Here is a 20,252-nt window from a genome sequence, read left to right as displayed (position 1 = left end):
CCCTATAAGCTATATTAAGCTGTAGCGAGTTCAGACTTGGTCATAAGTCTATTTTTATATCCCCTCCTCTTATATGAAAACAGCCTGATTTAGTTCTTGTACGGCTGGAAACCAACAATTTATATCACCTGCTGCTGGAGGGGGAAGGAAGACAATAATGTTTTGCTCGTGTGTGTGTGTGTAACATCTTATGCACCCATGAATGAATTTAGTTTTTTTTTTTAAAAGTCAAAAATGGTTAATGTATATGTCCTCATTACATGCATTGTTAAACAGAAAAATGTGAAAACAGAAAAACTAATCGACGAAAGAGTGAACTGGTATGAAGTTTAAAAATAAAAAATTTGCACAAAAGAAACTGTTAAATAAAGTATTTATTTATTTTAGTTTCATGGTTCTTGCTTAAGATTCACAAAGGCCTGTGAGTGTAAACAAATCACACTCAAGATTTACCTGAGCAATACTTTTTTGTTTGTCTATTGTTTATTTTAATCTAATTTAATTTATGTTGCTTGCAACAGCTGTGTTTTTTTTTAAATGGCAATTTATTTGACTAGTGTCTAAAGGATGGTTTAGTCATAGTATTAGTGACAAAACTCTCCATTAAATCTGAATATTTTTCTTTTTCTTTTGCTTTGTTTCCCTCTTCATCTATATGCCTCTTCTCAAGTATTTTTTCTACAAATAATATAACTTATTAATTTCTTAGACCCTGTAACTGTTGAGCCGACTATCAACATTACAATAATGGCCACCATTCCACTTAGGTTTTTAGGTAGTTACCTTATAGATTCTGACACAATTAAAAAACTTATTTTGTCTTCGGCCTTATAAAGTTCATTAGCAACAACAGCCTTCTTTTTTCAGTTTGGCTGAATACAAGAATTTATAATACTACATCATTTCAATCCATTTAACCAGTGCTAATGATATTTAAAAAAAAATACTCATGTCAAATCACTGTATGGCTTTTCTCATGTTCTCATATTTGACTTAATTACTCAGTGCTCAGTTTTCTTCTTTAAACTATTATAAATTAAATATTCCATTCAGGACATTTTATATTTTACCTGTAATAGTAACACTAATATTAATTTGGTAAATATGTCTACAGCCTAAATGAGGGCCCTAAAAAACGGAAGTAAATAATTGCTAAATTTGACTGGCAAAAAAATAACTTTTATTTTGAAAAGTCGAAATGTGACGTCACCGGAACCAGGAAGTATTGGATTCAATAGAAGTGTACTGTAGGTCCTGTGGTAAATGTAAGGTAGGAGACTTCACGGTATTTTGTTCGTTATTGTTAAATAAATAAATAAATGTTGAGTGTGTTTTAATATCAGGCGCGTGGACGGACACGTGTCTGTCTTATGGCTGTGACACTGTGTGTTCAGTAGCTGTGTGTGTGTCTGTGTGTGTGTGAAGGGCATGGTGGGGTTGGGGACGACGCTGCTGACGGTTCTCCGGACCCTCCGCCCTCCGACGCCGGCCGTGGCTCCGGGACGGCTTCCGGTGCCACAGCCCGTCCCTCCGCCGGCCTCACGCGTCCTGTCCCCGGCGTGGAACAGGACGTGTCCAGTCAGGACGCTGCAGGTGTCCTCCGCTGTCCGCGCGGGTCACAACAAGTGGTCCAAAGTGAAACACATAAAGGGACCGAAAGACGAGGCGAGAGCTAAGGTGTTTGCGAAGTTTGGGATGTTGATAAGAATAGCTGTGAAGGGTAAGTTTGGAGGGTTTCCATGAAGTCCGATCAAACTTAATGAAATTATTGAAACTCGTGTTTATCATCTGCAGAAGGTGGTCCCAACCCGGAGATGAATGTGAACTTGGCTCATGTTTTGGAGCAGTGCAGGAACAAGAACATGCCCAAAGTATCCATAGATGCAGCAATCAAGAGTGCGGTAGGTTGGCAGCAGCACAAAAAGTGTAAATAAAAAAGAAAAGGGAAAAAGCCTCTATTATCTGTAAACCTACCATCCTGTCATCTCCATGTTACTGTGTGGCAGGGGATGTCAAACTCCAGGCCCTTAAGGGCCACTGTGCTCCAACACACCTGATTCAAATGGTTTAAGTTCTCCATGAGCACATCCACAAGTCATTCATTTAAATCAGGTGTTTTAATGCCATACAGCACAAGTGTCAGACTCTGTTCCTCGAGGGTCACTCTCCTGCATGTTTTAGACGTGTTCTTGCTTTAATAGAGTGTTACTTGGATTTATATTATTTAAATAGTCTCTTTTTGTCACTATCATCTGGGAAACACCACTCAGTTTAGCTGTTTTTTGTTTTGCTCTTGTTTTTGTGCTTGTGTTGTTGTCTTTAAGCAAAATATCTCATAAACCACTGGAATGATTGTAATGAACCTATCAGGAGATAATAACTGAAAGAAAACTATCATTTAAAGTTCAGGTTGTGTTTTCTCAGCCACTGATGGCCCACGTTAAAACGATGTAACAGATTTCTCATCATCTCCGTCTGCAGGAGAAGGCCAAACCAGCATCCATCCACATGTTTGAAGCCAGAGGACCCGGTGGATGCCTGCTGCTCATCGAGGCTCTGTCTGACAGCTACCCGCGCACCACTCAGGAAATCAAACGCCTGCTTAACAAGAACAAGTCAGTCTCAGCTTCCTGTGCACTCCCTGCACTGCCTCTATATCTTCCAAACTCTTAAAGCATTTTTTATGCATTTTCAAAAGATTGCTGACTTGTTAAATGCTTGACGCTGACGTTAGGTCATCGTTTAAAGTTAATGCATGAATGAACGTTTCACAGTTATTGTCTATAAGTTATTAAAACACAATAGAGGGTCATAACTGGGCGATGTGTTCAAATATCTGAATTCGTCCCGTCGTCCTCAGAGGGATGATGTCTGACAAAGCCCGGAACAACTTCAACCAGAGGGGCGTGGTGATGGTGTCGGGTCAGGATGTCACCACGGAGAAAGCCCTGGAGTTAGCCATCGAGGCAGGAGCTGAAGACGTCCAAAATACTGAGGATGAGGAGGAGAAGCCCCAGCTGAAGGTGAGACAGCAGCCGTGAAGAGGAGTAAATTCTGGTTTATTCAGAAACTTTGTGACAAAGACGAGGCCTTTAATCAGATCTACTCAAAGTCACAAATACTGTTTGTTGTTGTTTTTAGCTTGTCCTTCTCTTCAAGTAAAACTGGCAGATTTAATAAAAATTAGATGAATAACTTAGTTTTAACTACTGTGCTAATGAGTAGAATTTAAAATGAATTTTCTGCATATAATGTACAAAAAAGTTTTATATTTTCAAAAACAGGCTCAAATCAAAGTTTTCATGTACCGTTACTCTGATATATTATCTACTGTTCCTTAGTTTTGATTAGTTAGTTTTTGGTTTCCAAACTAAATCATCTTTGTTTTGCTCAGATTTAATGACAGCTTATTCATGTCAAACTTTGATTTGTTTTTTTATTTCCATTATGATTGTCTCTAAAACCTGCTGAAAACTCATAACAGAGCAAAATATATTTGTGTCATGTACAAAAATATATTAATTTAGGTATGTTCGATGCTCTACATACACGTCATTAATGCATAACATGAACAATTCTGGACTTGGCACAAAGCCCTGAGGGACTCCGCAGTTCATGTCTACGCAGGTTGATTTGTATCCGCCTATTTCTACAAATTGCTGCCTGCTTCTTAAGTAGCTCATCACCTAATTCAGTCCGGTCCCTTTGATGCTATATGTTTTGCAGATCAGATCACACATAATGGTCAGCATTACAAACAGAAAATGCAGCTAAACTAGAAGCATTTCTGTTTGTCTCCTCAGTTTGTGTGTGCAGTGACGGACCTGCACAAAGTGCGAGACTCACTGGAGGGCCTGGGGATGCAGATTATGTCTGCTGGGTTGGAGTTTGTTCCTCGCAATCACATCTCTATAGACGATGACCAGATGGAAGAAGCTTCGATCCTCATAGAAGCCCTCAGTGACTGTCCAGATGTGGTGCGGGTGTGGGACAACATCCAGGCTGACAGCTGAGTGCATTTGTCGGACTCTCTGTGGACACTGACAGCGCATGTGAAATATTTGATTTCACAGCTAAACAATGTGCGACCTGATAACTTTAAAAAGGTCACAGAAAACAGGAATGTTCACTGATGCTTTATGTGTGGGAGAAATGGGGAAAGGAGTTAAAATCGTCGGCGCTGGGAGGAAACAGGATGGCATTTCGAAGCCCTTCTTGGACAAAACTGAAACCTCCGTCCTGCAGGATTTTGCTCCCAGCTGTTTTAAAAATATACTTCAGAATGAAGGACACTGAAAAAAAAACCCATCTGTGCTTCTTTACTGTTGAATACTAAAGAAAGAAAACTGTAAAAGTGTCAAGAGATCATTTTTAATGGAAAACATTAAGTGTAACCTTACATGTTGAGGAACCAAACATCATTTATGTATTATGGGTCCGTTTTAAAATAAAATCTGTGTCCCACTAAACATTTGGAATAGTCTAAAATATGTCTTTATGATACATTATTATTTTCGTTTCCATCCTTTTTGTCATATCCTAATATCTGTGCCTGTTTCTTAAATGTCATTGACTTCACCGAAGCCCCTGCTGTCTGTGAAGCTTCGCTGGAAATGTAAAGATTGCTCCGAGTTCTGCTCCGCATTGATTTAAGACTCGCCGTTTATCAGCCAGACAGTTAAACAACAAAACAGCGTGCATGTTTTAGGGCAGTTGCTATGGCAACAGCTTTAAAAGCCTGCTGTAAATTCGATGGAATCACAAACGCTCCCCTCGAGCCATCAAAGCACACTCTACACCTTGAATAATGCCGACTTCATCATCAGGGAACAAATGGGTGTCGTATTTGGGCTGAACAGCGTTTTACACATTCCTGATGCATTTTTTATAACAAAATTTTTTATTTTTTTCCCCACTTCATCCAGATATGCGACCCTGCTAGTTAATATTATTAGAAAATATCTAATCAGTAATTTCAACAAATGGTCTTTATGGTGGCTAGCCTGTCTTTCTTAGAAGTAATGAACACCTTTTCTTGCATAAAAATCATTTTGAAAATAAATAGAATCTAATTTTTTATAAAATAATCTCCATATAAAATGAATTCTCTGAAGGAATGCACGTCGCCCGCCGCCTTTCAAAGTTTTAAGAGTAAATCAAACAAGACTTAGCCATTAGTTTCTGATAATATCTGAATTTAACTCTATAAAAACGTTCATTTTGGGAACCAGGACACTCACGTCTAAACTTGTCTAAAATGTTTAAAGCTGGATTCTCATAAATCTGTCCACACTACGAAAACTAGACAACTGCATTTGCACCGCATAGCAGAGCATGTCATTAATTCGTTTTAGAAAGAAGTCACTAAATCACTCCCCCCTCCCCCCCCCCTTCTCTCTGCCTAATACCAGAAACCCTTACCTGGGAAAAAAGCCAATAAATGATCTCTGGTCGCCATGAGAAAATAAATAACCTACGCTTGTTGATTAGAAATCAAAAAGCAGCATAGAGGCAACACAACATCATGAGGGGAGACTTCAGGAGTCTCATTCAGACTCTGGAAGCTGCCACTATTTTGAAACAAAACTTAGTGTTAAAACTGCAGGAAGTCCAAAAAAAAACAAAAAACAGTCATTCAAAACCATATGGTCGAGTACAGCTGAAGCCAAACTAACCTTGACCAAAGACGTGCTCAGTGCAAATAAAGACGCTTATTCGCTGGGAGAGATAAAGACTAATAGAAGGCAGCTGTGGAAATTAGAGACAAGGATAAGATGTGCAGGCAGAGCAGGAGGGATAGAGGGGGCTTCCTGCAAAATAACATAGCAGGTGGGGTTCACGAAGTTTGAAACATGAAAATCAGAACCACAAGGCAACGCCAACACAAGACCAAGGACAAAACCAAAACCCGTAAAAGTGAGAAACAAAACTTAAACTATGACACACAGGCGGGAAAAAAAATCCCCCTAGATCACATGGCTTTAAAAGACTTGTCTAAACATTTATCCAAAGTTAAAAATCCAGTGATCCTAATCCAAACCAAAAACGACAGTCAAGCCATGAATTACTGACAAGAGACACGTTTTCTGTCGTGTTGAACTGTAAAAGCTCAAAAGATACAATCTGTTCTATTATTTTTAATGAAAAAGTAAACAAAAAGCTATAATGAAGGTTACAGCTGAAGGGCACTTTAATGTCATCATGGGTCATTACCTTCACACCCAGTAAGATCCATGAGAAGTAACATCTGTTAATTAAATTTGACTGCAGGTTCGGTCAGCTGACTTTGTTTTCACTCTTTGTGACACCGAATCATTTATGTAACGCGTAATTAAATGTAATCTCCCAAACCAAACTGCCTCCCAGGTCACTGAGATGCTGATTTGATGCTAACAGGGAAGCCCAGTGACTCTTTGCTTTGTTATCAATGCCCGACATCGATTTTTCCCGTCGCTTCCTCTCAGCCACAGCGTGGCATTGATTGGCGCCCAGTGTCGACGCGCTGCGGGGCAGGTCCTCTGCTCCGTGCCAGGGTGGGAGGATCAACGCAGGCGATCGATGCCACACAGCGTTAACAAGGAGAGCATTTGTTTTTGTCTAAAAACGAGCCACGAGCAGAGGGATCACTTTGGGGCGCGCCTGGTCAACGAGCGTTCAGCAGGAGGAAAGTCTGAGTGATGGCCTGGAGGTCAACATCAACGAGAGTTTAACTGTCTGGTTTGGAAGCAGGTATGTTGTGCTTATTTACGTTCATGATTCAAACAATTAAAGATCAGATCTGCTAGTAACAGAATTGTCTATATTGTCATTGCTGCTGCTTTTATGTCGTGAAAGTCTCCTGAACTTGAAAGCAGAGATTTTGTTTTATACAAAATGTGCTTAAAAGTGTAGATTTTCACTGTTTTCAAGAAGTGTACCAAAAAGAATATAAAGGTCAAGTCATCTAGTTTACAGTTTTCTATTATAATGATTATAGTACTAGTAGAATTTCTTGTCAAAAGATCTGTAAAAAGTACAAAGTTTTATAAAAGTAGGAAGCAAAGCTTGACTTGGGTTTAAACGAGTTTTTCTGGCAGAGGTTGGTGTCTGAATGCGGCCCTATGAAGGGTGAAGAACCAGCCATCGGAAGGTCTAAATGCTGTTCGTCTCCGACACCCAGAATGGAGCTGCTCAGCCCCTCCAAGGCGAAGGAACGCCCTCAGAACGTCACGGAGAAGGTCACGCAGGTATGAGGGCCCAGAACCTCACGCGGGGCTCCGTTTTGTACCGGTTCGCATAAATGAACTCTGCTCGTTCGCCACCTGAGTCCGGGTGACTCACTGAGACCTGGCGACGCGTTCAGTGCCGGCCACATTCAGTCCGACATCGCAGCTCTCGGCCTGTGTGCTCTGAACGCCATGAAAAGATTTCAGAGCCCAGTTTGTTGCCGTGATGGAAGACCGCTGTTAATTAACCTACTAATGGAAAAATCAGTAGGTGGCTTGTTGGCTGGATGTTTTCCTCATGGGTGAGAAAAACAGAGATACACGGAGTGACAGTTCATTTCAGACATAACGGCTGTGACTGCCGGAGCCCCGGGGCTCAACTTTCTGCATCACTGAGTGGTGTGTAGTGGATGCAAAACAAATGCAAGCGAGGAGCTTGCAACCACCCATGACCTTCCAATTCCTGCCTGATCTATGTAATCTTATAGATCTATACGGCTGATGGATCTGTTAGTGAGGTCAGTGACATTTTTCAGGAAGGCAAATGTTAATTTGAAATTGGGGCAGAGGCAATACGATGACTGTGGAAGGAAATAAACTTGTCTATGTGACACCCAATCCATCATTATAGCCCTCCTACCCACCAGCAATTCAGTTAATTTCCATGGCAGTTGGCTTTTAAGTGCTTTGTTGTTGTTTATTTCTGGGTGTAATCCCTATGAAGTCTCGTCTCTCCTGAGAGTCACCGGAGACAGGATGGTCAAGAGTTTATTGGTCACAAAACAAGAGCCCATAGCATCCACCAACAACACGGTCAAATGAGTAGGTTTTCTAGAAAGGTCTGTTGGGAAGATTTAGTTGAAAAATAGTTTTATAATGATTAGGATTTACTTTCCTTGAATTATACTTCCTTTGTCTCCTTTTCTTATGTCAAATTGGAACCAATTTGCAGTTTTGTGATCATAAGTCATAAGTTAGATTTCCCTTTAAAAAGTCAAATCAAACAGTAAAGGTTCACCTCTGAGAATCACTGATTCATTTTTGTTCTTAGGTACTTTCTTTGGAGTCCGATGTACTTCCTGAATATAAGCTCCAGGCGCCGGAGAGAACGTGGTGGATCTTGCTTCACTACAGCCCCTTCAAGGCGTTTTGGGACTGGATTATTCTCCTCCTGGTGCTTTACACAGCTGTTTTCACTCCGTACTCCGCTGCCTTCCTCTTGGACGAACATGGGGATTTAAGACAAAGGAGATGCGGCTACACGTGTAACCCCCTAAATATAGTGGACCTTCTGGTGGACGTGCTGTTTATTGTTGACATAGTCATCAACCTTCGCACCACGTACGTGGACCAGAATGACGAGGTGGTCATGCAGCCGAGCCTGATAGCCAAACATTATATCAAAGGCTGGTTCTTTATTGATCTGTTCGCTGCAATCCCCTTTGACCTTATCGTTTTTAGATCTGGGTCTGATGAGGTAAGACGCCTGGTTCTCTGAAAATTTTTATTGTCTGATTATTTCCCAAAATTGATGTAACGATCTCAGTTCCGAAAAAGTTGGGATGTTGTGTAAAATGTAAACAAAAGCAGAATGCAATGATTTGCAAATGTCAAACAGAAATACTTTATTCACAACAGAACACAGGAAACGTATCAGGTGTTTAAAGAAGAAATTGTACCATTTTTAGACAAAAAATAAGGTAACTTTGAATTTGATGGCAGCAAGTTTGGACAGGGCCTTTCCTTTGTGAAGCATCTTCTCTTCTTTTAACAACAGTCTGTAAGCGTCTGAGGAGACCAGCTGCTGGAGGTTTTAGAGGGAATGTTTTCCCATTCTTGTCTGGTGGAGGATTCTAGCTGTTCAACAGTCTTCTTTCCCGGATTTTTTTTTTCATGATGCATTAAATGTTCTCACTTGGTGAGTGCAAGATAATGTGGTTTATCTTGCTAAAATATGCAAAGCATTTCCTGAAAAAGATGTCATCTGGGTCGAAGCACATATTATTTTGAAACCTGTATGTAATGTTCTGGATTGATGGTGCTTTTCCAGATGTGTAAGCTGCCCGTACCGTATACACTAATGAACCCCCATACCATCAGAGAGGCAAGGTTTTGAACTATGTGCTGATAAGCAGGCTAGATGGTCTGGGCTAGATGATTTCCAAAAAAACACTTCAGATTTCAATTTGACCACAGAACAGTTTTCCCACTTTGCCTCAGGCCATTTTAAATGACCCAGAAAAGAAAAAAAAAAACATTTCTGGGTGGTGTTTACATGTGGCTTCTTTGCATAGTAAAGTTTTAAAGCTTAATTAAAGCTTTGATTACATTCTGTTTTTATTAACATTTTACACAGAGTTCCAACATTTACGGCATTGGGGTTGTACATTCTTTTTGAAATTTTGAGAATTGTTAGATTTTTTTTTGTTTGTTTGTTTTGAAGTAAGTACTGAGTGCCTAATCCTGCCTCACATCTTCTCCCTTGTTCCTAATGGAAACCAAAGATGGCAACCTTAACAAGCCTACTCAAAACAGCTCGGCTGTTGAGACTGGTCCGTGTGGCAAGAAAGCTGGACCGATATTCTGAATATGGAGCTGCAGTCCTCTTCTTGCTCATGTGTACGTTTGTTCTCATCGCCCATTGGCTCGCCTGCATTTGGTATGCCATTGGCTTTGTGGAGAGGCCGTACACCGAGACTGGTTGGCTGGACAACCTGGCTGGACAACTAGGAAAAGCGTACAATGACAGTGATTCCACCTCCGGTCCTTCAGTGAAAGACAAATATGTCACCGCTCTCTACTTCACTTTGAGCAGTTTGACAAGTGTGGGGTTTGGTAACGTCTCTCCAAACACTAACTCTGAGAAGCTCTTCTCCATCTGCGTCATGGTCATCGGATGTGAGTTGAATTAAGCTATTTAGGACTGTATGAAAATTATTGGGGGTGGCAAAACAAGCTATGAAACCTAAAACCCAAACAACTAAAATAGGCAAAATATTAAGAAACTGAGAGCAGTGTATCAACTGTTTTCACTGTGTGGATTTAAGGTAGTTTTTGCTGAGAATTGGCACATATAGAGATCCTCTATATGTGCCAATTCTAATTTGGACAGCCAGGACCATCTGCAATGTGTTGGTGATGAGGCTTTACCCTTCAACCTTTAAATTCAGGCCAGTTTGACACTTTTTCTGGTGTCAAACCATATTTCTTTTATTTCCTTTAGGTGTGCCAAACTTTGGTCGTCAGTACATGTTGGCTGTTACTGAGCACCTTTAGGTCAATGCTTGAAACTCATCTCACTTGTCATATTAGAAAGATCCTAACACAAAACTGTACAAGTGACTGAGAAAGATCTCCATCTAGGATATCATTAGTATAAAAAACGTTTGATTACCTTAAACTAACTAGCACAAAATGCAGTTTAGTTTTCTTTGTTGACCATTGAATTAGCTGCAGAATAAAAAATGTGGCAAAATATTGACTTAGACAGCAGAGCTGTGGATTCCCAGGTAGTTGCCATCATCTGCATCCTGAACAATTAGAATTTATTCCTTTGGACATCACTCTGGAAATAATGAAGTTTGTTAGCCTTGTAATGGCTCCATTAACATTTTATGGATTGGCACAGTGGAGAGCTGTTTATCCAGCTTCGCCTATGCGCTTTATTAAATTTTAATTACAGGAGACAATGATTTTATTTTTCTACATTATCTTCTGCCCTGAAAGTGAGCAGAGCCATAATTGTTACAGATGAACACAGCAACTATTCATTCCTTTAATATTTTTCAAATCGGCTGAGGCTAAAAAGACTGAAAAGCCATCTTGTCTGTCCTAATTAACAAGGAAATTCTGACTTTCACTTTGACCATATAAGACACAACTGAACAACAATCCTTTTACAACACAAATGTATGTGTGCTGAGTGTAAACCACGCACATCATGTTTTCTATGCTCAGCACACATACACTTGCGTCGTAACACATACATAGTTGAAAAAAAACAGCGACAAACTAAACAAACTGTGTCATCCAAATGAGCTAATGTAGCGTTCTTTCAAAGCAGTGTGACGTTTTTAAGAAAGAGTTGTTTTCTAAGCCTGAAAAACAATATATGGGCCCTTGATTGGCTTGCTATTAGCCTAGCCTGGAGGAAGACTTCCTCTCTTGTCTTCATACACTGTGCTCTGTGACTGATGTCACAGCTGATAAGGTACTAAATATTAATAACTACTTGACAGAACCTCACTTCAAAATGACCAGACTATCCCTTTAAGTTCTACAGGTGACAGTGGAATGGCCCTTAGCCTTGATACTCACTTGGTTATTGCTTTTGGTCCCATTTAAGATCATTTTGTTTCACTTTATGCCATTCTGCTGAGCACCTACACAACCAAATATACCCCCAACCCCCCTCAAAAAAAACCCAACTGTTAGCTAGCACGCTAGTTGGTGCGGTCAGTGGTGCTCCTCTTGATAATTGTTGGTCCCTCTTCAGCTTTAAGGTAGTATCTCACTGGGCTGGGATTGCTGGCAACAAATTGCGAACAGCATTTGCGAGGGAGCCTCCTAAATCTCTTGCAACTCTCCCAGAGGGGTCTACAATTTCCTTCCTTGAGTCCCAGGGCCTCCCTCTTGAGTTTTTCTATCTTGACCATGTTTGACAATTTTGCAAGAAACATTTTCTCTCAAAATAGTCATCGCAGGCATCTGGAACCCGTCTCAAACCCTTCTCAATTTAGTTTCTGTAATTCTAGAGTGCGAGAGCTCTACTTCTTTTAGCTCTGTGCAACATTCACTAAATATGTATGCAAATTCACGGTATTTTGTCATGAGTTTGTGCAAACATGTCGATTCGATGTGATTCCAAGTGAAAAGTTGCATAATTTCCCATAATTTTGTCTCTCCAACTTGTCCACATCAATTGCAGACTAGTGAGATACTACCTTTAGTGGAGCCAAGATGATGACCATTAGAAACAAAGTATTTAGTGTATAAATGTAAATGCAGTGTAAATGCAATAGCAAAGTATAGAAGTACATGTTTTTAAACACCGTCAAACTAAATGACTGTTTATGGAACTCCGTAATCATTTTTGTACAGTCCTTTAACAAACATAACTTGTTTTTGTAATCTCCTTTTTGTGGAAGTTGTTAAAGCTTAAATAACAGTTATTTGTGTTTTTGTCCCATTTTTCCCCCCCCTTTCTATCAGCTCTCATGTATGCCAGCATATTTGGGAATGTGTCTGCCATCATCCAGCGACTGTACTCCGGTACAACCCGCTACCACACCCAGATGCTGCGGGTCAAAGAGTTCATCCGCTTCCACCAAATTCCAGGTGCTCTCCGACAAAGACTGGAGGAGTACTTTCAGCATGCCTGGTCCTACGCAAATGGCATCGACATGAATGCTGTATGTAAAGAACCGTTTATTCTTATGACAGTTTCCTTTCCTATGTCTACTCATTGAGATGATGATGGTTTTGTATTCCCCCCCTGTCAGGTGCTGAAGGGGTTTCCAGTGTCTCTGCAGGCAGACATCTGTTTGCACCTCAATCGTTCTTTGCTACAAAACTGCAAGGCTTTCCGTGGCGGCAGCCAAGCATGTCTGCGTGCGTTAGCGATGAGGATCAGGACTGTCCACGCTCCTCCAGGGGACACGTTGATTCACTATGGAGACATCCTAGACTCGCTCTTCTTCATCTCACGGGGTTCCATCCAAGTGATGAGGGATTATGTGGTGATAGCCTTATTAGGTACAACTATTAAACCACGCTGCTGTGTGAACGCTTTAGCAATGGTGTCAAAAAATTGAACTCGTGCATCTTCATCCTCATGCAGAAAAGAATGACATCTTTGGAGAGCTCATCCACCTGTTTGACGAACCAGGAAGGTCCAATGCAGACGTGTACACCCTCACCTACTGCGACCTGCACCGCATCCCAAGGGAAGATCTGCTGGAGGTTCTTGATGTTTACCCAAATTTTGCTGACAACTTCTGGAGGAACCTGGAGATCACGTTTGACCTGCGAGATGTGCGTTGGGTCGCACCAAAATAAACAGATGATCAATTTATTTTTGTTATACATTATGGTTAATTTAACATGTATGACAAATATGATGGGGTTTTTTTCTCATTCATGGGGTCACCAGACTGATCCAGTGGCACCGATAATAACTGATGATTCTGGGGACGACTGTGAATATCGCCACCAACCAAAACACAGAATTCACTCCCTTGACTGCAGAATAAGGCCAGGTGAGTCATTTATCTGACATTCAACCATAAAAACATCAAGAATCAGCCTTGCAAAAGACTCCCCAACTAATCGAACGTTTCTTTTGCACCAGCAAGCCAACATACTCATCAGTTCATTGATTTTCAACAAATCAATAATATGCTGTCTGATTGTCAGTAATAGTGAGTTAGAATGTTCTCTCAAGTTCATATATAGTAAGCAACCAGAGGTCCAACTCTTACCCAGTGGCAAACTAATCAATATTATAATTGTCTTTTTGTTGGTATTTCTTCTTCGTCTCTGTCAGAGCTGGCTCCCTGACGACCTGAATGGGATTGTGAGACAAATAATGCTTCGTAGTGGATTGACTAAATAGTTTTCCTGTAAACAGATGGAATCGATCATGAAGACTCGTATCCCCTTCAGTCCTGCCATCACTCACTTGCTCAGGCCGGCTGGGAGGATCTGTGGAGCTGTGGGTCCTCATGTTCCCAGTCAAGTGACGGTCTGACGAAGCCTCTTACTCACAACGCTGGAACAGAGCTTTACCCTCCAGAAGACGCCAGACGGGACTACTCTCCTTCTGTGGTGCAACTGCTGCCCCAAAGTGGAACCTCGGCGGGGAGGGATGCGGCGTTGGAGCGAGGCCACCAAGGTAGGAAGGAATCTTGACTGATGTTTTAGAACGAGGATCCATTTTTTGCTGTGATGGATTTCTGGAAAGGTTTGGCTTTTGGTGCACATTATGCAAGGATTAAGAAACAATACCCCCCCAAACCAAAGCATGATCTTTTTCTTTCTTTTTTTTAATTAAAAGGCTTAAATATGCTACTTGGCTTGTCTTTGTTGACCCTAGCCTCGTCTCAGAATGTGCCAGGAATGTACGGCTGCTGGCCAGATCAGCGGTCTCAACAGATTTCCGATCACGTCTTGAGATCTTCTTCTGCCTGCAACTCAAACCACCCGCCACTCATCACAGAGGAGAGACCCAGCGAGCTCGAGTCTCGACTGGAAGTCTTGCAGTCGCAGCTCAACAGGTGCACCGCTTCCCTTTTTAATCTCAGTGACCTGTAAGCAGCAGAAGCGCCTGTGACTTGACTTTACTGGTGTAGGATCCCAAATCCCTTTTATTTTTCTTTACTCGCCAGTCTTCTGAGCGTGTCTCTGAGTCGGTCATCAGTGGAGTCAGGGATTTTCGTAACAAAAGCCTTAATAACTGTCCACTGTTATTTTCTTTATCTCTAACCTTCCCCAGGTTGGAAATTCGCATGACAGCTGACATCAATGTTATTCTGCAGCTTCTCCAGAGGCAGATTGCTCCTGTTCCCCCAGCTTACAGTCCTGTATTATCCAGTACCCTCCCTAATGATTCAGCTGGTTTATACAGGACCGGGACTCCAGTGCTGCACAGCATTTATTCAATTTCCCCCATACAAATAGACAACAGGACACCCAAACAGGCATGTATTCACACTACAAAAAAGTGCAAAGCGTCTCAGCCTAATTTAATGTCTGACATAAATCACAGTGTTTCGCTTTCTTTCTTTTTTTTTTTTAACCTCAGAGCTTGGACCAGACGGAGCTTAAATCCTCCAAAAAGTCCCAGGAATCCCTGTCCAGCGGCATCCACATGACCGCAGCGTCTGACGACACAATGTTCATGACAGTAACCCCCGAAACCGAAACCCATCCAGGTTTAACTCCACGGCTGCCGCAGCAGTCAGTCAAGTCGGCCTTCGAGGCCAAGGCCCGGCTGTATGAGAAGCTCCACTGTCCCTCACTGCCAGTGGACCTGGATCTCACCTCAGAACGGGCCGAGATCCAGAAACACGTCTCAGACCCGGTGCTGCCCGTCTCCTGATGGCCTGTGTGACTGTGACGGAGTTACTTTAACATCTTTGGAAGGAGCCTTGTAAATTTAGCCACCTCTTTTCTATGCAAACAATCAAAAAAAAAAAAGGTTAAAAACAAAAACAACTGGACTTCTTTTCTGTTCTGTTCTCAGCTACAGAATAGAAGTCCAGTTGTTTTTGTTTTTAATCTTTTTTTGAATTTACCATGTCCTGGATGACTGAGAATCTACACCAGCATATAAAAAACAATCAGTCTAGACACTGACAATCTGTAGTGTTAAAATAACCGATAAGTTTGATACAGGCTTACACATCGTCAGATATTCAGTATCGTTAACAGTGAAACTTCTTTTCATAAACAACTGATGCAAAACAGATATCAGACATTGTTTTTGTTGGGGTTTTTTTACAGACAGTATTCTTTTGTTTAAAGTCATTTCGCTCCATACAGTCTTATCAACTCTGAGCCCGTTTTCAGCCTCTTATCTGTTAATCCCTTCTTCGTTTTTGTGTTACGGACAAAAAGACATGACCAGCACTGACAATGAAGCTATGAATTTGATACTGTTGCCTGAAAATGAAGCGTCAACACATAACCAGCGTGTGCACTGGCTTCAACTGTAAGCATTAATGTAGCAGAAATAAAGAAATCCTAATATTGGTCAATTATTTGTTGCAAACTTCATAAAAAAATGTTGCATAAACAATCGTTAAAAAGAGTTTTGTCATTTCAGTTCAATAAAAATATATATTTAAGTTCAAAACACTTTTAAACACTTTATTCATTCAACTTATGGGTAAACTGCAGTGAGGCTGCATTGGAAAAATTAATAAAATAGAAAACATGATGCACTATTAATTATAAAGCAAAATATTTATACACTCAGCTCATTGCCTGTTAGACAAGATTATAAAATCTTGAAGGTTAATAATCTTCATTTTACATGTGTTACAAAAACAACAACAACCGTCTCTTGTTCTTCATTAGGTTTTAAGTTGTGAGTAATGACAAACTTTGGGGGTTTTCTGAGTGTTTCCACTGCAGAGACCAGACTCTGGATCAGCAGAGTTCCTCTTTGGGGGTTGGGACCTGGGACCTTCATGAAAAGCTCTGCCTCCAACAAAGTCAACCTGTAAATCTTGCTGAAATCTTTTTATGTGTCGTCTCTGTCAAATGGGCAGCTCCAAGCAGTTGTTGTAGCGGATAGAAACCCAGTCAGGGTGAGTAAAAACCTACCAGATGTTGCTGGATCTCCCCATCGACCCTGTAGGCCAGAATGTGTCCTCCATGGTCCATCTGCTGGATGTCCCAGATTACAGCCTGGTGGTTGTCCGCTACACAGAGAAGGGAAGAGGAGGTTTGACCAGAACTGATTCCCTCTAGAAATAATATTAATAAGATATATACTTTAGGGACAAATTACTTTTTGAATCAAGTTCTTTTATTTCACAAGACAAGAAAGATACAAGGAAGAATGAAACGAGTCAGGGACAAAACTGGGTGTTTAGTAGTTTTAGTGATAAAGTGCTCCCTCTTGGGCTCGCTGTTAGTTACTGCAGTTATGTTCAAACTTGACTCATTGGATGTTTTTGATTTGATTCAGGATTTCTGCACCCGATGGTTGGCAGAAAACAGACACAACTATAGCAAAAGAATGAATTAACCAGGAGCCGGGTGAAACACAGAAGAAATAAAACATACATCACATCCAAATGTTAGAAAATGTATATCTAAAATGAATTATAATTATTAGATAAATACATCTATACCATTTTTTACCAAAAATAATTTAGCTTGGTGCTAGCTAGTTGATGCTAACTAACTACTTATTGAAAATAATCATAAAATAATGAAGACATTAGGTTATTCAGTTGGGTCATAAGACACTATACTCATACCTACATGATGGCTACAAATACACATAAAATGTCCAACATGAGACAAATGATGCAACACAAAGAGACCTGGAATACTGAAAAGGCTCAATGGTTCCCCATAACCACCATAAAGGGATTTAAAATGTCAAAAAAGAGAATGAAAATGGTCAAAAACATCCAAAAATCCTTTCTGTGCTGATATTTCGTGCTTCTGTTGTTCTGCAGTTTATTGTCAATAATCCACATCAGTGTCTGACTCAATTTTGCAAATAAGTCATTATACAAATATTTTTGTCCTCTGGTTAAACCACCGAACGGCTGTTAAGTCAGAACTATAAACACAAGCTGAGGTTCATGGATGGATCGTGTTTTTTTGTATGTGTCTGCTCATTTTCCTAAATATGACTTGCAAAACTGAATCTGACGACAAGTCCTGCCTTTGATGGATGCATAAATTTGATGGTTTGCGAGCTATTCCTTTAGATTTTTGTCAAGTCGAGAGTGGGACCACGGTGCAAACACCGACACAAACTCATAAAAGGTATTGTCTATGTTTGGGTCTCTGTGGATCACTTTATTTAATGTTGTTTAGAATTGATTAACAGTTTCTGTGCTTTGTGTTTGAGTTAACCCAGGCCTGTTTGCAGGACTTCTACTAGCGAGCTCGCTCAGCCATGCTGCCTGAAGTCTGTCCGCAGCGCAACGATTTGTTGAGAAACTCCTCCACCTCTGGGTTTGTCTGGGAGCAGTTTGACTTCGACATCTGCAACAACTTTGAGGTTGGCAGGTATACGTGGGCTTGTATTTCATTGCTGTGCTTCACGGTCGGGTTTCCCGCCACCCTCGTGATCCTCTGGAGGATGTCTAGGATGTGCAGGGGAGGAACCGTCTTCACACCCAACGACCTCTTCATCCTGCACCTCACCATCATGGATGTGGGCTTCTTGGCCTTTCTTCCAATTGGTTTATTAAATCACTTCTATCTGAAGGTTTGGGCGATTGAAGCGCTTTGGAACCTTGTTTATAGCTTGAACACGTTAGGGAGACCCTTCCTAATGGCTTGCGTCTGCTTCGACTGCTACCTGGCTGTGGTTCATCCAATCTTTTACCATAAGAACAAAAGCCTGACCCCCAGGTTTGTGGCGGTGGGTGTTGTTTGGACTCTGACAGCTGCTAATGGACTCACATTCTTCCTTTTTTACAGGTTGTTCTTCAGCTTCTTTCCTGCCGTGACATATTCTGTTCCAATTGTAATAATAGGAGTCTGTGACGGCGTAATAGTGTATAAATTAGTAAAGTCTGACCCCGTGGGAAAACGAATTCACCCCCAGAAGCAAAGAGCCATTCAGACCCTCATCTACAGCCTGGCCATGACCGCCATCTCCTACCTCCCTCCGGTGATTTTCCTTTCAGTGGGGAGGCCTCTCGCTGGCAGTTTCAACGTATTCGTCTGCGCAATCGGTTTTCCCATCAACATCACTTCCACTCTAGGCTCGACGTTCATGCCTGTGCTTTACTTATATAATGTTGGCACGCTCAACTGCGCCAGGCTTCGATGCTGCAAACACTAATTTATCCAACTTTGCTACATGTCCTTGTTTTCAAATCAGTTCTGAAAAAAGACTGAACTCAGATAAATCATCTAATCTAATTATAATTCTTATATGCTCTAATTTCATGCTTATTTTCTGTAAACTGTGTGGAAAACAAACTAAAATGTATGCTGAATATGTGTGATTTCTGTGTAACTAAATAATATTTAGGAATTAAACCATTATAGTAAGAATTGTTGTTTGTTGTTGTTGCCAAACCTACACCCTTGTGGACCTCCGCAGGTAATAATAATTACAATATTAAAAGGATGTTTCTCAAAGACACAAAGAAAGATTGTCTCTATGTAAGACTTATTACACTCTAAAGTGTATATCTAGATCTAATTTGGTTATTTTAAATGCTTTGATCAACTACAACATGAGGGAGATTTAACCAAATTAACAAAGTCAGAACCAGCAGAGTTTACATAATTTTGTTTTTAAGGTCATTTACAGGAAATTTCCAAAGATCAGCTTTTAATCTGAAAAAAGTCAAATAAAAGGGGAAAGAATTGTGTTTTTATTTGGTGGATAGTTCTAAAACTTTTTAACCAAATCTCTGATAGATTTACGGTACAGTAACCAGTTTATAGAAATAAACAATGACATCAGACTAATCACCTTTCAGGACAGTGTCACTCCCAGGTGTGCAGGTACAACAAACCTTATTTACATACCACAATAACAAAGATGTTTGGACATAAAGCAATATTCTGGTTGGAATGTGGGTTACATTAGTAATCTACTAGTTTGGAGACACCTCTTGAGAAAAACTATATTTCCAGCTGTTTTTTTCTGATTCATATGGATTCTTTATGTTTAAAAGTTATCTTGCTGTCTGACTATATTGCAGTTATATAAAATATGAAGAAGACACCGCTTATTGATAAAAAATAATTTCAGGCCTACGAAGAAAAACAGTGTAACCGTAGGCTTTTCAGAGCTGAAGGAGAAACATTTTTGGATCCTTAAACGATATATTTAGTTTAAATGAGTTTTTTTTGTGTGTGTGTCAGATGTTTTCAGGGAGTGACAATGTTCTTTAAAGTTTATACAAACACATATTTGCAGTGTTAATTTTATAATTAAATGTCAAAATCTCAAAAAAAGGCAGAACTATTTTCCTCAGGAGGATAATCAATTAAAAAAACAGCTTAAATTCAATATATAATTAATATTTAAAGCTGTAGTTCCAGTCTCCGCCACTGGGTGGCAGGAACAGAAACCTGCAGTTAATCAGTTTGAAGAAACACCTACCTGCTTTTAAACTTTAAGTAAGGGTTGACATAAAGGAGTTTTTACTTACATCAGTTAAAACAATTCATTTCTTTCTAAAAAAAAAATTTTAAACTGAGTTTTGTCTGTTTTCTATAATACAAAAGGAAGTATTTCACCCTCTAAGTTAGACCAGTTTTAATAAACGTTTGTAGAGTTTCAGATAAAAACAGTTCTTCGTGAAACATCTAATTGATTTCCTCTCACCTCCC

General features: G+C 40.4%; 3 protein-coding genes across 3 annotated transcripts; all 3 read left to right on the top strand.

The window, feature by feature from the left end:
* Positions 1-1,192: 1,192 nt before the first annotated feature.
* On the top strand, positions 1,193-4,469 carry LOC108247123 (translational activator of cytochrome c oxidase 1). Its single transcript, XM_017435026.3, has 6 exons — positions 1,193-1,270; positions 1,426-1,720; positions 1,795-1,901; positions 2,482-2,615; positions 2,861-3,023; positions 3,804-4,469. The coding sequence occupies exons 2-6, from the start codon at positions 1,429-1,431 to the stop codon at positions 4,011-4,013; spliced, it is 906 nt and encodes a 301-aa protein (XP_017290515.1). The 5' UTR covers positions 1,193-1,270; positions 1,426-1,428; the 3' UTR covers positions 4,014-4,469.
* A 2,143-nt stretch (positions 4,470-6,612) lies between these two features.
* On the top strand, positions 6,613-16,021 carry LOC108246841 (potassium voltage-gated channel subfamily H member 6). The gene is made up of 12 exons (XM_017434583.3): positions 6,613-6,729; positions 7,077-7,226; positions 8,257-8,682; positions 9,710-10,103; positions 12,417-12,616; positions 12,707-12,959; positions 13,045-13,238; positions 13,357-13,462; positions 13,834-14,097; positions 14,299-14,479; positions 14,698-14,902; positions 15,007-16,021. Exons 2-12 carry the CDS (start codon positions 7,101-7,103, stop codon positions 15,301-15,303), a joined length of 2,646 nt encoding a protein of 881 aa, XP_017290072.1. The 5' UTR covers positions 6,613-6,729; positions 7,077-7,100; the 3' UTR covers positions 15,304-16,021.
* A 1,454-nt stretch (positions 16,022-17,475) lies between these two features.
* On the top strand, positions 17,476-18,939 carry LOC108247320 (G-protein coupled receptor 1-like). Its single transcript, XM_017435357.3, has one exon. It carries the CDS (start codon positions 17,848-17,850, stop codon positions 18,742-18,744), a length of 897 nt encoding a protein of 298 aa, XP_017290846.1. The 5' UTR covers positions 17,476-17,847; the 3' UTR covers positions 18,745-18,939.
* Positions 18,940-20,252: the final 1,313 nt, after the last annotated feature.

Source organism: Kryptolebias marmoratus, linkage group LG17, assembly GCF_001649575.2.
Source record: "Kryptolebias marmoratus isolate JLee-2015 linkage group LG17, ASM164957v2, whole genome shotgun sequence".
In the NCBI taxonomy this organism is placed as follows: Eukaryota; Metazoa; Chordata; class Actinopteri; order Cyprinodontiformes; family Rivulidae; genus Kryptolebias; species Kryptolebias marmoratus.
Note: the sequence above shows the minus strand (reverse complement) of the source record. Positions and strands in the feature narration are given on the sequence as shown.

Excerpts from the sequence above, each read along its gene's own strand:
- LOC108247123 (XM_017435026.3), top strand. The coding sequence starts at position 1,429 with ATGGTGGGGTTGGGGACGACGCTGCTGACGGTTCTCCGGACCCTCCGC. Across the intron at positions 2,616-2,860 it reads CGCCTGCTTAACAAGAACAA|AGGGATGATGTCTGACAAAG; the intron begins GTCAGTCTCAGC and ends CGTCGTCCTCAG. Across the intron at positions 3,024-3,803 it reads AGGAGAAGCCCCAGCTGAAG|TTTGTGTGTGCAGTGACGGA; the intron begins GTGAGACAGCAG and ends TTGTCTCCTCAG.
- LOC108246841 (XM_017434583.3), top strand. The coding sequence starts at position 7,101 with ATGAAGGGTGAAGAACCAGCCATCGGAAGGTCTAAATGCTGTTCGTCT. Across the intron at positions 10,104-12,416 it reads CTGCGTCATGGTCATCGGAT|CTCTCATGTATGCCAGCATA; the intron begins GTGAGTTGAATT and ends CCTTTCTATCAG. Across the intron at positions 13,239-13,356 it reads TCACGTTTGACCTGCGAGAT|ACTGATCCAGTGGCACCGAT; the intron begins GTGCGTTGGGTC and ends TGGGGTCACCAG.
- LOC108247320 (XM_017435357.3), top strand. The coding sequence starts at position 17,848 with ATGCTGCCTGAAGTCTGTCCGCAGCGCAACGATTTGTTGAGAAACTCC.